We start from the raw sequence: 16,927 nt of genomic DNA on the forward strand, positions 1-16,927 counted from the left end.
AAACACTTTGATAGCATGTTTTCTTGTCTTCTTCAGTGCTGTAGTCTGTACTGATGTAGGTCAGTGGCACAATGCAGATGTTTCTAGCTTTTCTGTGTTGGGTGTCAAAGATGACAAAACCAGCAAAATTAATGCTGACAAAATTGTGTAATATGTGGTTTGCACGAGGTGGTGATAGTGGTGACAGATTTTCGCAACATTATAAGATGTCCTGTCATGGTTTGAGAATTTAATTTCTTATGGTGTGGTTCTTTACAGATATTGGTTGAAGTGCACTCCCACACTGAGGTATTTGTTATTGAACTTCTGAAAAATTTAGTTTATAGTATTATCGGCATTTATGAGTAAACTGTGTGTGAAAGAAAATTACCAAGAGATGTGATGTCATAGATTTCTGGTTATCGACTGTCGGTTGGTTGCATTGAATACCAGTGGTGGTAAAATAAAACCTTGAAAGAGGCCTAACTACTGGCATTGGAAGTAAACTACTTTGGTATTGGTTATGATACAGTGGAAGCAGAAGCAGCTGAACTTAGTGTCTGTAGACTACCAGGTCTTTTATTCATTGTCTGGTGTATGGTGAAATGTGATTAAATGAGGAGTATTACATGCATGGTACATTCTCAAGGAGTTTGGTGTATAGTTTACAAAAAGTGTGTAATATGCCATTCGACTGTAATTGCCACATGGTTCATGGGACTGGTAAAGAGTACTGTAATATAGCTGTATTTACATTAAGAAATAGGTTTCATTGACTACAAAGTATCTACGGAAGAACAACATATGCATCATTATCTTGCCAGTGGTATGGCACGACTGTATCAATGGTGTCATCAGCTTGCATTTTGAAAGTCTGGATAACGACTATTGCAGGTGATGCTTGTAGGAACCACTGAAACATCCCAGGTTCGTCCCATCTCTAGGCTCACAGAAACTTCAGCTATCCCTGTTTATAAGTGTTCTTGTGTAGTTAATCACCTGTAGAATAGTGATGTTACAAAATTTTATAGTATCTTAATGAGTGAGTCCTAATAAATTTTGAATTACAGGCTACGGTGACCGTGGTGATATGATTGTACAAGAGGACACAATATTTGTGTCTGGAATGAGCCCTGCATTGACAGAGATTGATATAGAGGAGCATTTTGGTTCAATTGGAGTCATAAAGGTAACTATCTTCAAGATGTTAATTTGTATATGCCATATAGCATTCCATGCGTTAATGTTCTGATTATTACAGATTGACAGGAAAACTGGGAAGCCAAAAATATGGATGTACAAGGACAAACTCACTGGAAAGTCGAAAGGAGAAGCAACTGTAACCTATGATGATTCAAATGCTGCTAGATCAGCCATAAGCTGGTTTGACGGTGTGTGTTCTTCATTGCAACTGGTTTTCATAATCTCCGACAGTTTAAATTTATATAGGACATATATTTTAAATTTTGCACCGTAACGTAAATATTTTTCTTAATCACAGGAAAGGACATGAAAGGAACCACCATTAAGGTGCAGATGGCACAGCACAAAAACAACTATGCTGGTGGGCGTGGGCGCGGTGGCGGTGGTGGTTCAAGTCGTGGAGGTGGCATGGATCGTGGACCACGTGGTGGTGATGGTGGTGGTGGTTCTCGTGATGGACCACCACGAGGTGGAGGTGGGGGAGGTACTGGTATTGTCAGATCTAGATATTCTTGCTTTGCAATTACTGTATTACCTAACTAAAAGACAGCTTCCCCCTTTCTTAAGAGGCTATTTGAGGTGTTTTTAACGTATTATGAATAATCTAAATTACAAACTATTTTATTGATACAAAGTACCTGCCAAAGAAAGAGGCATACTTACTCTAAAAATATGAATTTTGGTGACAAAAACAGAAATTTAAAAAAGAAATGGTTTACTTCAATTTTTTTCTTCTGTTCCTATTTTGCTTCTTATCTAAGTGAGCAGTCAGCAGCACTACTATTTTTAATTGTTATATGTATCTTCATTCTTAAGCCTTGTCCTTCTTCCTGGAGCACCTCCCAACTGTGAAGATGATGTAATGATGTCATCTTCTGAGCCATCTGTAGCATTGGATATGCAGCAGGTTTTCAATCCTGTCATTAGAGATTCAGTTGAGATTTTGCCCCAGGCAATAAGCCTCCAGTGGCCCAGTGCAGATACTTCGGGTTTCGTTAAGTTACCTTTGGAATAGGAACTTTGTCTTCTTGAAGAATTCACTGTCATAGATGTATTGCAAGAATTATATTCACAACATCCACTACTTGGAGTTTAGGTCATCCCAGAAGGAATGATTTCCAGGGATGTATTGTTTGATATCGTATCCTTCACTTTCTGCGTGAGCCGTCCCTGAAAGAATCCAGCCTAAACATTTTCTTTCTGTTAAGGGTACTAGTCTATGAATACCAGGGGAAACTTGGAAAAAAAACTGTTTTCTAAACAGTGCAACTTGAGAATAAGGAATAAGATTTGTAAGCCCTTATTATGCTTACCTACTTCTAAGAACATTTTTATGAATCAACCACACTTTACTTAAATTGTATTTTTTTGTTGCAAGTGAAATGAAACCATGCTGATTGTGTACATGATAGGTACACATTACTCAGAATACAAACAAAGAAGGTGGTTTATTTTTATCCTGTAAGTTCTTTACACTATTATCTTTAAAGCAGACTATTGAAAAATGGTGCTGTCACAAATTGTGGTGTAAAAAATTTTTAAATATTATTTTCAAAAATTTTGGAAATGAATTCAGGGCTTTTCTTCAATAAGCATTTTATTTTCAAAGTTACAAGTGTAGTCTACTTTGAGTTAAGCACATTTTAAGATACTGTACAAAATTTCAGCTCTCTATCTTTAATAGTTCTTATTCAAAGTGCACCAGAACATGAAATAATTTAACTTTCAGGAAATGCAAGTTAAAACTTGCTTCTTCTATTAAACTTGCATGGCATGAATGCATCCCAAGTCCATATTCATTTTGTTTCCTGTGTTGGTTTTCCTTCTTTTTCACACTACTGCTTCTTATTCTTGCTTCTTTGGTGGCTTCCAATGTTGATTTTTCTGCTTCAGAGTGTCCTTCAGTCAGTGACTATTAGAGCTCTATGCGTATTTGGTCCCGTAGGCACTCCCATCAGTCTCATAACATTAAGCCCTGACAATGAACTGTCATTGAAACATAGAACAGCATCTAGCACACAAATTGTCTAAGTATTTAGTCCTACTAGAACAGTTTTTGGTATAAGTTTTACAACTTCAATTATAATAAACGGCAAAGAATGTTCATGGTTGTAGGTCTCACCTTGAGTAACAGCCCTCTGGTAGCCACACAGTGAATCATTGCGGAGTGTGACATAGGGTCATCTGTGGAGGATTTATGAAAGAAGGTAGCCCATACTGCCTTTTTCATTCCCTCAAGGTCATTTCTGTCTTATGGTTTGTCCATAATAATACTGCAACCTGTCTTTCTTCGTCTGCAAGCCGAACACGTCCACTAATGCACTTACCACCAGTTAATTTCTTTTGCTTTAAATTCCTCTTAAAGTTCAGTCTTGTACGTAACCTTTTCTGGATGTGTCCAACACATACCATTTTTTCAATTTTTCTGTCAGTGTAAGGTTTGGAGTTGCAAAGATCTGATACCCTATTGAGTCTCCATCTCTTAGGTAAGATGTATAAATCACACCAGATATCTCCACTGACCTGTGAAATATCTTCACACCACTTTCAGATTCTTCCTCCACTACAAACACTAAAATGTTCGATTAATTTAGGATTTTCAGCTCCACTAGTGCAGCCATGACAGTACTTCGTAATACATACCACATCAGTGACTTCACCATTGTCCAAGGAGGTAGCTGTCACTACACCGTTTAAAGTACTATGGCCTCTTCATTGCCATGATGCATCCAGGCCTGCAAACAAACGTGTATTCCTGTCATTCATGTCTACACTTTCCTGAACAGTATTTTTTGTACTATCATTTGCTACTTCTTCTAAATCAGCAGAATAATTTTATTGTACCTGTCAAACCTTGTAGAGGGAGGTAAGTCCATAATAGCACCGAAAATTCAAGCAGTTCTGTACCCTTTGCCTATCACCTCTTAGTGTAAGCAAGTTTAATATTTGTTAAACTCTCTCTGTTTAGTTACGCAACAAGTATAACCACATTCCATTAATTCACAGAAATTGTAAAAAATTCTTAATTTTGATGCACAACCTCTTCTAGGACATATCTACTCAACTATGTTAACGCACTATTGCCACTTTCCTTACACTGCAAAGCTGTATTAGTTCAGATAGAGCAGTGTGTTCAACAATAACACTACTTGAATCAATAGTTGGCGTCTGTGTTATCAGCATTAATAATGTCAAGCCTGTTGTCCAAATATTTCAGTATTAGCGGAGTTCATCTGATGAACAGATTTCAATCATAAAATTTACATAGCTTAATACCGAACTTCTTAATTCTTCCCGTTGCTTTCAAGTGGAATAAGAAACTCGCACACTCAATTACTTCACTTTAAACACAATATTTGTGCCAAAACAACAGCAAACAATGACTAACTCTCTGTATAAACGATAGATAAGCGACTGTAAAGCTCTCGCAGGTTAGCCAATTTACAGGACTACAAAGCCATAAAAACGAAACAAATGAGAGCAAAACTTTTTTAACAGAGCTGGCTGTGTGCCATGAGGATGTTGTGGTGCGTGCAGCCACTTTTGAATTCCTCTAATTTTGGTGCTCATTTTCCGGGAAGTAAACTTTTTCGCTCAGAAAACTACAGAGAATTTTTAATACAAAAATTAAAAAAAATCAATTTTTTGGCAGTTATTCATGTACAAGTCCCCTTATGGAAAGAGCCTGGCATTATGTTCCAAACAGCCATCAACCATTGTTTGTCATCCACCCTTTCTCTTGGTGTCCAAAGAAAACCCATGCAGGCAGTTTTTATTTTAGTATGGTCTTACTTGTGAAGAATTTCGTTTGAGGAGCTTCCTTTCATGTACTACAGCAGGCAGCATTACTCTTCTCTGGCCTTCTCATTACCAGAGTTTCTTACAGGAACACTTTTAACACCTGTCTTGTAAACGGTTAACATTTGATGGCATATCAGATTGGAGGCGTATGATCAGTGTTGCCCGTGTGGTGTAGCAAATTGTGCCATTTTCTTGGGTTCATTATATTGCATCGATATGCAAGTAGTTTTTTGTCAAATGCCGCAGGAAGTCTCTTAGCTAACAGTGTTCTGTGTAAGATTTCCAGAGTACATGAAGTTGGAAAATTCCTCTTTAACTTCAGCACCTTCATTCGGATAATTTCTTGAGTAATCGAGAAGCTGTCATTGTGTTTCTGTTGTGTGTAGTGAGCAATTTTCCCTGCTTTGTTCCCCTGAAAGTTAGGTGTGTAGAACTGGCATTCTTTAATTTTGTCTATATATGATTACACCAAAATTTCTTCCTGCGGCATAGTTGTTTGTGGCCTCTGCTTCTCGCATCATTGCTGACTTAAAATTAGTGTCATATTGTCTGTGTGAACTAATTGCAAACTGTGAACTCTTAGCTCCAAATTTCTTAAGTCATGGTTGTAAATTGAACCCATTATCGATTGCTTTCATTTACGTTGCTTACAGCGCACACAAACTGACCATGGCAGTATCTTGTCCTCTTGGCTACTTAACAGCTGAACCAATAGAAATTGTAACACTTCTGATTAACACTGTAGCCATCCCACTCTCCAGAAACGCAATGTAAAAATATTAGCTAGAGGAACAATTGTTTAATCTGCAAATGTAAGAGGACCCTGTATTTTTCAAGTGACAGATTTGGAGAAAATTTGAATGTTTTAAAAATATTTGGCAGTTGAAAATTTTGCTTAACTGGGGCTCTTACCCTTTCCCAACATTACCTTAAGGATTCCTTATACTAACTGCTGTAGTTGAAATGGCATTTATTGGTGCCTTTCAATCACAGGTTCTTGGTATAGAGTTGGGCCATTTCACTCACATTGGCATTCTTGTTTATCCATACCATTAAGGTGGTTTGGGTCCTGAAAGGGGTTGTAAGATGAACAGAAAGAAGGCTAATGAAGTGTAGCCTAATGTGTTTCTGAGAGAATTCTTTGGAAATGGTGCTAATGTAGAAACTTTGGTGTTTGGCCAGCAAAGCAACTGGTAGTGGCTGAAGTACAGAGGATATAAAATGTTGGCTGAAAGTAGCAATATTAACCACATTTGAAAAAGTTAAATTTGTTCACATTAAATATAAATTTGTGCTGGGAAGTCCTTTCTGAGACAGTTTGTCTGGAGTGTAACATATGTAGATGCTTAACAGTATATACAGAAACAGATGGAAGCTTTTGCATTGTTGTTACAAAAGTATACTGTAGGTAGATTGTATATTTAAATAAGCACTGAATCAGATGGAGAGAAAAACTTTATGGCACCATAAGTGATACGTTGACAGGATAATCTGATTCATCAAGGAGTAGTTGATTTGGTTATGGTGGGATATTTGGGGGGGGGGGCAGTGAAAACTTCATGTGAGTGCTGTAAACAGTTTCAGATAGATGTAAATTGCAGTAGTTACAAAGACTTGCAGAGAATAAACTAATGTGGAGAGTTGCATCAAACCGGTCTTAGAACTGAAGACAAGAACAGCCATCATCACCTAACCAAAGTCCACATCAGAGCCATCACATTGAGGTGGGTTGATAGCAGAAGTTGCTACCCTGGGTATAGTAGTCAGCTTTTTGGACCTGCCACTGGAAGTGAACCCTATGTCATGTACAAACAGCAAATCAACCGGAGCATAACCTAATTAAAGAGCTGTCTCAAGAAATATGGAAATTGGCCATTGAGCCCCTCCCCAGTAACCTGATTATCTTCTATGCAGTAAATGAAATTAATGGGTCAATGGGAGTGAATCAATGAAATGAACTACAAACTGTTTAGATGTGCTGAAACTGCCAAGTAATTATTATGAAACGTCACATTGAAAGTTTGTATCAGGCCAGAAGGCATGCTCATATAGCTAAATTCGTGAAACTACTGCCTGCAGTAAGCAAGAAATAAAGAATTTGAGTACCTGTATGGTAGAACGTCAAAAGTGTCACTCCATATTAAGTGATTTCATCCCTTCTACCCATTTATTTCAAGTCAGGTGCCAGCAACACTTCGCGATCTTTTGGTAGGTTGTGAGTGATTATTTGGTAGTTTGTGTGAGTACTCAGTGTAAAAAAATTGTTGCGAAAAATGACAATTATTTTTTGTAGCACTGAAAATGTGTGCTCAGTTAGTCACAAGTTTCTTTTATTTGTCATCTAGCATGTAGAAGTGCTACCAACATGTCTTGAACATCTAAAACTGTTTGTTGTACCTGTTCATGTTTCTTGCATTAGTTCAGTCAATTGCTGCACAACTGATTTTTCAATTCAATTATGAGTCCAGTGATGCAACAGGCACTATTCAGTTGCCAGATTTTGTAAGGACGACTATTAATAATATGAAGAACTTTTGAAAGTAATTTCTTTGAAAGGTCATGCAAGAGGAGAAGATACATTTATTGCTGTGAAGCAGCTCCTCCTATAGGAGAAAGTACTTTTCCATAAGCTAAGCTTCAGCACAAATGGAGCTCCAGGCGTAAGTCATTCTGAAAATGGTTGTCTTGCTCGGGGCTGAAGAGATGAGTTTCCACAGTTTTTAACATATTACATTGTTTTATGTCAGCTGTCTGTCTAGAAAGTTCTTAAATTTGAATGCAAATATCAAACATTTTCTGAAGATGTCAACAGAATTAGAATGTCTTCAAAGACTTCCAAAGATGTGACTGATGAACTGGAACTGCAATGTGGGGATTCACATCTCCATTCAGAAGTAAGTTCAGTAAGGAAAAAGTTAATGGTTCCCACAATCTCTAACACATGCAAAGAAACCAACAAAATGTCACTGGACATAATCAGCACTATTGTCCCACAGCCTTTACTCACCTGTTATAGTTAAGAATGATAAGAGAATTTATTAATAATGTAATACTGTCACAAAAGTATGCAGTACCGTTTACAGTGCAGTCATCATTAAACAACATGTATGCAGCTCACCAGTAAAACAGAACAAACATTTTCAAAGATTGAAACTGTCTGGAGAACCCACCCACCAGTGGGAGCACATATGCCGGCTCACAATTACATGCAACAAAATGTAAAAGAATTGTCATTGGACATAATCAGTGTATTTGTTACACCTAACATTTTTTCATATGAGCTACAGATGAATGAATGAATTGTAATGAGGAAGGAGAGTATTAAAATACCTACTACATTAAGTAATTAATGTTATAGTTATGCACTGCAGTTGATAATAAAAACACCAGGTCTGAAGTCCACCAGTGAATAAAGCTTCCATTTATACTTACTCAGTTGCATCTGTGGCTCATACAGTTGGATGATAAAACGATATTAGTGCTATGTCCAGTGACATTTATTTTTCTATTTTGTTGTATATTACAGTAAGTGTGTAGGGGGGGGGGGGGGAGGAGATTGTGCAGGCAGAACCAGTCCACTATAAAATCTTTGCTTTACTTCAGTAGAAAACTGCAAATTTTGGATTGTGTATTTTATGTAATTTGGAAATATAGCAATACAGTAAATCACTCTCTCCGTATGTTTATTATTTTTAAGACTGAAGATGATCATTGACTAAAATTAGTTAAGTGATTAATAAACTTTGGTTCACCATGGCTGGATTTATAATAAAATAAAATTGTTCCATTGAAACTGTTTTTGCTATATGCGGCTGTTGTTGAACTTGAAATCATATTCTTAACAGAAAAAATGGTTTGTGACTTTAGTGTTGCAGAATGCAAAAACTGTTGACCTCTGATATTTCAGGAGAAATACCCTATATTACAGTGAAATCTCTTTTCAACAAATCTCTGGGGGACCTAAATATTTCTTCCCTTATTAAGGGGATTTCCTTAAATAAGTGTTTTGCCAGAGTAGGAGTGATGCAGAATCATAATCAAGCATGTATAGGTGACACAGGTACTATTTATTTACAAAATTTCAAATGTGCTGTCCTGCAGCTGCTGTTCCCCCCTCCCCCTCCTCTCCTTTTGCAGCAGTCTTCCTACACAAGCATTTTACACATTTCTCGTGCATTGGTTTAATGTGTGGTGTGGGAGGCAGGTTTTTCAGCCTCACAACAAAGTACAAGGATGACACTTTTTCAGGATTATCAGTGATCCTACTCCTTTCTTCTTCTGGAACTATGCTGTTTTCAACGGCAACTGATGTACCACAGGCTGCCTTTGTGAAACAGTTTAACACAGTCTGTCGTATTACAGAATTCCAGATGGCAGCAAACATGCGTAGCCTGTACAATACTGAGTCTCGTCACTTCCTCTCAGGGAATTAAATTGAGTTTTCCACAATTACTTCTTTGTGTGTTGGCTTCATTGGAGTGTATTATGCCTACGTTCTGGAGCTGCAGCAGACTTAGTGCAGTTCAGAGGAAGGAAAAAAACATTTTCATTCCATTTGCTGTTAAATGAGGGTTTGTTAATTTGGGGTCTTACTGTACTTAATGTTTTACTTGCACTAAAGACCATGTTTGCTGCCCTCTTGCCTCTGTTAGTCACTGTTTTCAAATATGAATTTTATTGATAACAACCACAGCACAAGGCTGACTGGTGAACAGTTGGACAACTGTCTGTGTTTGACAAGTTATACATCAGATACCAAGTTCTTTTTTAACAGAACATCAACTCAAGTTTCACGTCAAATGTGAGACAATTCTTGGGTTATGAATATATTTCTAAAATTACAAAATATAATTTTTGTTTTGAGCAAATACTGAAGATGTTAAGCTTTTATTATTAAACAGTTGTTTTACAGTATTTGAAGATTAAAAATTATTGCATCTTTTAAACGAGTAGATTACTTAGGTTGGTATGGAATAGTAGATTGATGTTCCTGGTTGCCTATCCCTGATTTCTTTTTATGCACAAGGTTAAATAAAAGGCTACCTCTCTTGGGTGTCCAGGTATAAACTGAAAGATTGATAAGTCTCTTTTAATACATGTCACTGGTATAGAAGAATTAGCCGTGTTTTGATTTCTGCACAGGTTAAGAATTGTCAGGAAATGAGGAGATAACAGATTTAAGATTAAAAGTTGAGGTCACCCTCTTTGAGTATTAGTATTTTGCACTATTGTATTCAGGCAGTATGAAGTGTTGCTCTCCAGATTTGAAGTCAGTGAAACTTACTTCCTTAAATAAATTTTTTTTCTTCAATGACTGTCATTGTATAGTTGCTTGACTCAGTTCCTCTTAGTGTTAAAGGTTCACAGTTCACTTCATATCAGCATTTTATACTTATTATAGTAAAGCAATGGAAAGTGAGAAAGGTGGCTTTTCTGCACTAACGAAAATAAAATGGTACTCATAAAGTTCAGTGGCTTATGTGCAGAAGAACATAAACCTCTAAAATGCCTTAAACACACATTTTTAATGGAATGAAATTGGAGAACAACACAATTCTATAAATAAATATTTAAAATTTTTCTCTGAATAGACTGATACCTAAAAGAGAATGTATCTGGAATTTTGCTTGTTAATTCAGAACATTGTTCAAACACAGCCTGAGAAATCAATTGAATGGAATGATGACTACAGGTGTAAAGACATCTTTGTCAAGCTTTAGTTTTGAAATTTGTTTTTATGTTCAAGGCTTCGGCCGTGATGGTGACTGGAAATGCCCCAACCCTGATTGTGGGAACACCAACTTCTCATGGCGCACAGGATGCAATCGTTGCCATCAGCCAAGACCTGAAGGGGTTGGTGGGGGTGAGCCACCAGGTAAATATTAGAAATTTTCATTCAGCATTGTGATTTCACATGTTTATATTCATCGATTAGTTTCTGCGTGCAAAATTTAAAAAAGTGAGACCACTCATAATACAAGGTTATTCATAGTAGGGACCAGAAAATGTAGCAACTATTTTCGGCAAAATTCATGTCTAATTTTTAGAAAAATTTATCTATTTTTATTGAAATTTTCTATTTTATTATTTTTTTAGATGCACTAATTTAAAATGTTGTTACGCTACATGTTTAGACAAAGCCTTATTGCTTTCAAACTGATTGTTAAAAAAAAGTGCTGATTAGAAACTGAAACTTTTTGACTGTAATGTTTGTTTTTGCAAAATGTTTTCTTTCGAAATGAATTTTTTTGGCTGTATTTAAGCTTCCAAAAATTGTTCTGAATGTGTCAGATTTAAGGTGATTTTGGATGGTATTTGTCTTTCCTGCCCAGTGGTTAAGAATACTGCACACGGTTAATTTCGACATTTCTTGGGAATCCATAGTTGTGTAACCCATGCTTGAGAACACTACAGATAGGACTGACATACAGCAACTCTGGTTTAGTGTTAGGGAAAGAACTTCAGTGCAGTTGAAACAGTTATTTTGTTTCCCAATTGCTATAGCACAGCCAGGGCACTATTACCATAGGCCAGGCACTATGGGATATAGTTGTGGATGGCTGCAAGCATAAACAAACTAGAATTTTAACTGCCAGAGGTGACGGGAGCTGTGCAACAAAACAGCCCTGCCTCCCTTTCATAGGGCAGCAGCCTACAGGAGAACTGACACTTCGTTAGAGATCATCAATCTCTTTTGGTACAGTGAGTGTCATAATTGAAGTTCATGATGGACCAGGATTGGTCGCTTCAATTACTTCAAAAATAAGAAATGAAAACAACGAGCAATGCAAAACACAATGCATTCGGGGATGGCTACTGCACAATTTTCTATTGAGGTTAGGGGGTTATTGTTAATGACATAGTTCAAGCTCTGCCTCTAATGGTATTCACTGCAAGCACGGTTCAGGACTTGAGACCTAATTTGCCATCTTGAAAGGATCCACATTAAACCATATTTTGAGCTTTAGCTAACAAACAAATGTACACTTCGCTTTGTTATAAAATGCTAGGTCCCACGGCTGAGTACTACATTGCATTATGCAGCATGTATCTTAAATAAACCATTCAGCCGCCCCCATTTGGCATGGTACCAGATCATTGAATGCATGATTATGTTCGTACATTTATCGCAGAACGTTAACTATTCCATCCCTTACTCATAAGGTAATTTTATCGCAGGCTTTGCAGTTACTAAATCGCAGTACAGCTGCAAAATGTAGTAATTGGTAAATTTGCTGACAGCTTTTATTATTATTATTATAAGTGATTGGTTTAAATCAGTCAGATTATTTTGTCCCTTATTTAAGTTACCATTAATTTGATAAATCTGCTAATGCTGAACTCACAAATTATTGGAGTCCAGGTGAAAACTTCACATTTCTCTGAATTTGGTGTGCTTTTCAGGAGGCCGAGGTGGTCCTAGAGGTGGAGGTGGTGGAAGAGGTGGTGGCGACTACCGTGGTGGCGGTGGTGGTGGTTTCAGAGGAAGCAGGGGTGGTGGCGACTACCGTGGTGGTGGCGGTAGCCGTGGAAGTTACAGTGGTGGTAGAGGTGGAGGTATGGATCGTGGAGGACGTGGAAGAGGTGGACCAATGAGAGGTGGTGGGTGAGTATTCATCAAAATGCTAATATTGTGTAATTCAGTTTTATTTTGTCAGTGAAGTGACATTTTTCTGTGTATCCAGTTGAATAGTGTCTTGTCAGTTAGAGGTATGTGAAATGTTTTATTATATCCCTTCCTTTTTTATAAATGAAACCTGGGTCAAAGTGTTTTACTGCCATATAAAGGATTCTCTGATTAATCTTTAGTATCTCAGAACTAGTTCTTTGGCTTTTTGTTGCCTAGCTTTTCTTGTGTAATATGGACACTTTATTTCTGTAATTTGCTTCTTATAAAGCAAGTGATAAGAAATGACTGGATTCCAGAATTTTCTTTGTGGCATTCCTCTATTTCGTCCAGCCTGTCCCTACCCCCTTAACCCCCCCCCCCCCCCCCCCGCCCCCCAAATTATGTAGCTTTTGCTTTTCTATAACAGGCACAGTGAAGAGTGTGAATGTATGGTATTGCTTATTTTGTAACCCATGTCCTGGATTTTTCCATAAACATTGATTCTGTTAATCGGGACCTTTTTTGTGCTGTCTTTAGTTCTTACACGACATGTAAGCTGTGTTAGTTAACAAGTTCCTAGTTTCGACTATCATTCATTTACACCATTTACCTAGATCTTTTGGGTAGATACAGTGTGTAGGATAGGGATAAAGTTACTTCTCTGATCTTAAGATTGTCACATTTTTCCAACTGCTTCAATAGAACCTCCAATTTAATTGATTGATCATTTTGCTGTGCTTGTCCTGCTCTTAAGTTTATTATTGCTGAGAAATGAAAGAGTAAGAACTGAACATCAAAAAATCAGTATTTGTCACAAGTAATTGTTGACCCTATAGTTACAAAATTTATTAATATATCACCGTCAGAAGTCTCTTCTGTATTCTAAATCTGAAGATTGGTTGACAGTTTTTTCTCCACTTCACTCTGTGTTCCTTTGTAATCAGTTGATTTCCTTGTACAAACCTGCACTTATGATACCTCTGATCCATGTGGAATATTCCTGTTAATCTTACCTTCCATTACAGGGTTCTCCACCTGTCTTCGTGCTGTGCTATCCTTTTATCTCTAGAGGTGTATATACATAAAATTTCTCTGTCCAAGTATCTCCTCTAGGTTTCTCCCACGTCTGTGCTTGTATTTATTCCCATTTTTGTTTAATATGCTGTTACAGTGTCCATTACTTTTTAATTACTATTGGGAATTTTAAAAAGTCTAAATTCTATAGAGCTGAGTATTGTTTCTTAAAGCACAGTTAGTAAAGCTATCCTTAACCTGAACGTTAGTTTGGACGCCTTATTAATGTACTAGTCACATTTTTTGTTAGAGGTGGTATACAGTTGCCTTCTGTTGACATTTGAACTAACTTACCCAGCCAACTACACGAAGACTAATAACTAAATAGGGACCCCAAACCATTATGCAACTTAGCAGTTTTGACATTAGCAAATCATTGCTAGAGGTGAGAGAGATATTGACAGAAAATATCCTAAGACAGTGCAAGAACCCCCCTGTGGGCTCGAGGTATTCCTGCCTGTCGTGAGAAGCAACTGAAAGGAGTCCCACACATTTCGGCTTTTGTGTGATGGTCTCCTGTAGGGTTTGATCTCCATTTTTTAATATTTTGGGGAAGGGTGCCTTACATGGTGCATTGTGTCATCGTGTATTGAGATCTTTAGCCCAATTTCTCGTCGTCGCATTTCAGTCCCTCTCATTCTCCATTTCTTGTGAGAGGACACCTTCCTGGGTGTGTTTTCCACCATGCACTATGTGGTGTCGCTATGTGCGTCGATGATGGCCATGGACTTCTTTACACCTGATAGCCAGCCAGTCTGTCATCGTGGGGCCGCCACGTACCCTGTTAGTTGTAGCCCCCTGACCACACAGGGATCACTCCTCTGATGCCTGCGTCATTAACTTCCACATATGCCAAGGGGTAGACGCCATCCCCCTGGAGCATCGGGACACCCGGCAATGGCCATCCTGCCAGGTGGCCTTTGCTGCGGCTGGGTGGTGCCCGTGGGGAGGGCCCCTGGTTGGAGTGGGTGGCATCAGGGTGGATGACATGTGATTAAGTGTAGTCCATAATCTCTTGCTTGTGGTGAAACATCAGCAGTATCTTAAGTGTTCATGGGGTCAATTCAACGCACAGAAGTTCAACCCCAAATCGTTACCCTCCATGGCCACACCATGGTAGGAACGTCAGGCTAAGGATGGCAGTGGATCTTATTCTCCCCAGTACCTCGTATGTTAGAGAACTGATGGGGAATCTTTCATGATGATGAAGCCTCAGTTTCTTGTTGAACATTTAGGGGACAAGTTTGGGGAGATGGAGGGTTTGTCCAAAATGAGATCTGGGTCAGTCTTGATCAAAACGGCATCCTCTGCCCAGTCACGGACATTACTCGCTTGTGAAACTGGGGCCATGTTTCTGTAACCATCACGCCCCACACGAGCTTAAAAATGGTGCAGGGTATCATATTTCACAGGGACCTTCTTTTGCAGTCTGATGATGAGCTGCGCACAAATTTAGATTGGCAAGGTGTACGTTTTGTCCGGCGTGTCCACCAGGATCCGAAGGATAGTCAGGTTGCCACTGGTGCCTTCACCTTGGGCTTCGAGGGTGATATATTGCCCAAGAATCTCAAGGTGAATGTCTACTGCTGTGATGTAAAGCCCTATATCCCTCCCCCGATGCTGTGCTTTAAGTGCTGGAAGTTCGGCCATATGTATTCCTGCTGTACTTCCAGCATCACTTGACGAGATTGTGGACATCCATTACATCCCAGTATTCTTTGTTTCCCGCCTCTCATATGTGTCAACCATGGAGAGCACCATTCACCTTGTTCGCCAGAGTGTAGGATTCTCCTGAAAGAAAGGAAAATCATGGAGTAAACGACCCTGAACTGACTGACCTACACTGGGGCTAAGAGAAAATTTGAATTCCTGCATCCTGTATGTATGACATCGTCTTACGCCGCCGCAACAACAGTTCTGGTACCATCAGCTCTGCCAACCCCAATCACCTTTCAGAGCCGGAAGACTACACCCGCCCCCTTGATGGTGGAGGGCATTTCCCTCCCTGTTGCTCCTGCACCACCTAGTTCAGGAGCAACACCCCCCAATAATCGGGGATATCTGTCCCCACTTCTAAGCCTGAGAAGCGTAAGTCTACTGTGGCTTCTCTCGTTCGGAAGGTGTCCCTTGGGTAAATGACTTCCCAGGTTTCTGCTTATGGGAAAGATGACACCCACCAGTGACTGAAGAGCTCAAAAGCAGCTGGTCGGAGGGCTTCATGCTCATCCTCAGTCCTGGAGACTGAGCCAGTGAAGCCCTCCCAGCAAGGGAAACATAAGGAGCAGCAAGAGAAATCCAAAAAGACCACTCCTAAGACAAAGGAAACTTGAGGTGTCATCCACACCACCGCTTCCTACAAGCTCTGTCTGAGGATGGGGTGCAGGTTCTGGCATCCACTGTGGACCTAGATCTCGCCAGACCCTCAGACACATTGGTTACAGGCAATAATTCGGTGGCAGCAGGTGACTCTGAGTCGTAAACTACCTCATTGAATGTTCCATGCCTTCCCAGTCTCACGATGACGTCATCCTCCGATGGAATTGTGATGGTTTTTTCTTGCTGAGCTACGGCAACTGTTAAGCCTTACACGTTCTATCTGCATTGCCCTCCAGGAAACCTGGTTCCCAGCAATGCGGACCTCTGCCCTCTGCAGCTGTAAGGGATATTACAAGAACCATAGTGACTATAATCATGTGTCAGGCGGAGTTCGTGTTTATGTCCTAAACTCTGTCTGTAGTGAAACTGTACCCCATCAAACTCTTCTCGAAGCTGTGGCTTTCAGGATACGGATGATCCTGGAAATAACTGTCTGCAACTTAAATCTCCCTCCAGATGGTGCAGTACCCCTGAATGTATTGGCTGCACTGATTGATCAACTTCCTAAACCTTTCTTACTTTTTGGAGATTTTAACACACATAACGCCTTGTGGGTTGGCAACATGCTTACTGGCTGAGACGAGATGTCGAAACTTTAGTGTCTTAGTTCGACCTCTGCCTCTTAAACACTGGAGCCACCACACATTTTAGTATGGCTCATGGTAGTTCTGTGGCCATTGATTTATCAATTTGCAGCCCAGGACTTCTCCCGTCTATCTACTGAAGAGCACATGATAACCTGTGTGGTAGTGACCATTTCACCATCTTCCTGTCACTGCCCTGGCATCAGGCCCACGGACGTGTGCCCAGATGGGCTTTAAACAATGCGGACTGGGAAACTTTCACCTCTGCTGTCACCGTTGAATCTCCCCAACACGGTAACAT

General features: G+C 39.2%; 1 protein-coding gene across 1 annotated transcript in view; it reads left to right on the forward strand.

The window, feature by feature from the left end:
* LOC126253069 (RNA-binding protein cabeza-like) overlaps positions 1-16,927 on the forward strand; it is a 75,652-nt gene that overhangs the window by 55,230 nt on the left and 3,495 nt on the right. The window contains exons 6-10 of the mRNA XM_049954159.1: positions 1,050-1,168; positions 1,241-1,370; positions 1,481-1,666; positions 10,730-10,858; positions 12,388-12,589. Of these exons, the coding sequence (XP_049810116.1) occupies positions 1,050-1,168; positions 1,241-1,370; positions 1,481-1,666; positions 10,730-10,858; positions 12,388-12,589 (766 nt within the window). The remainder of the gene's footprint in view (positions 1-1,049; positions 1,169-1,240; positions 1,371-1,480; positions 1,667-10,729; positions 10,859-12,387; positions 12,590-16,927) is intronic.

The sequence above is a fragment of the Schistocerca nitens genome, chromosome 4 (assembly GCF_023898315.1).
Source record: "Schistocerca nitens isolate TAMUIC-IGC-003100 chromosome 4, iqSchNite1.1, whole genome shotgun sequence".
Classification (NCBI taxonomy): Eukaryota; Metazoa; Arthropoda; class Insecta; order Orthoptera; family Acrididae; genus Schistocerca; species Schistocerca nitens.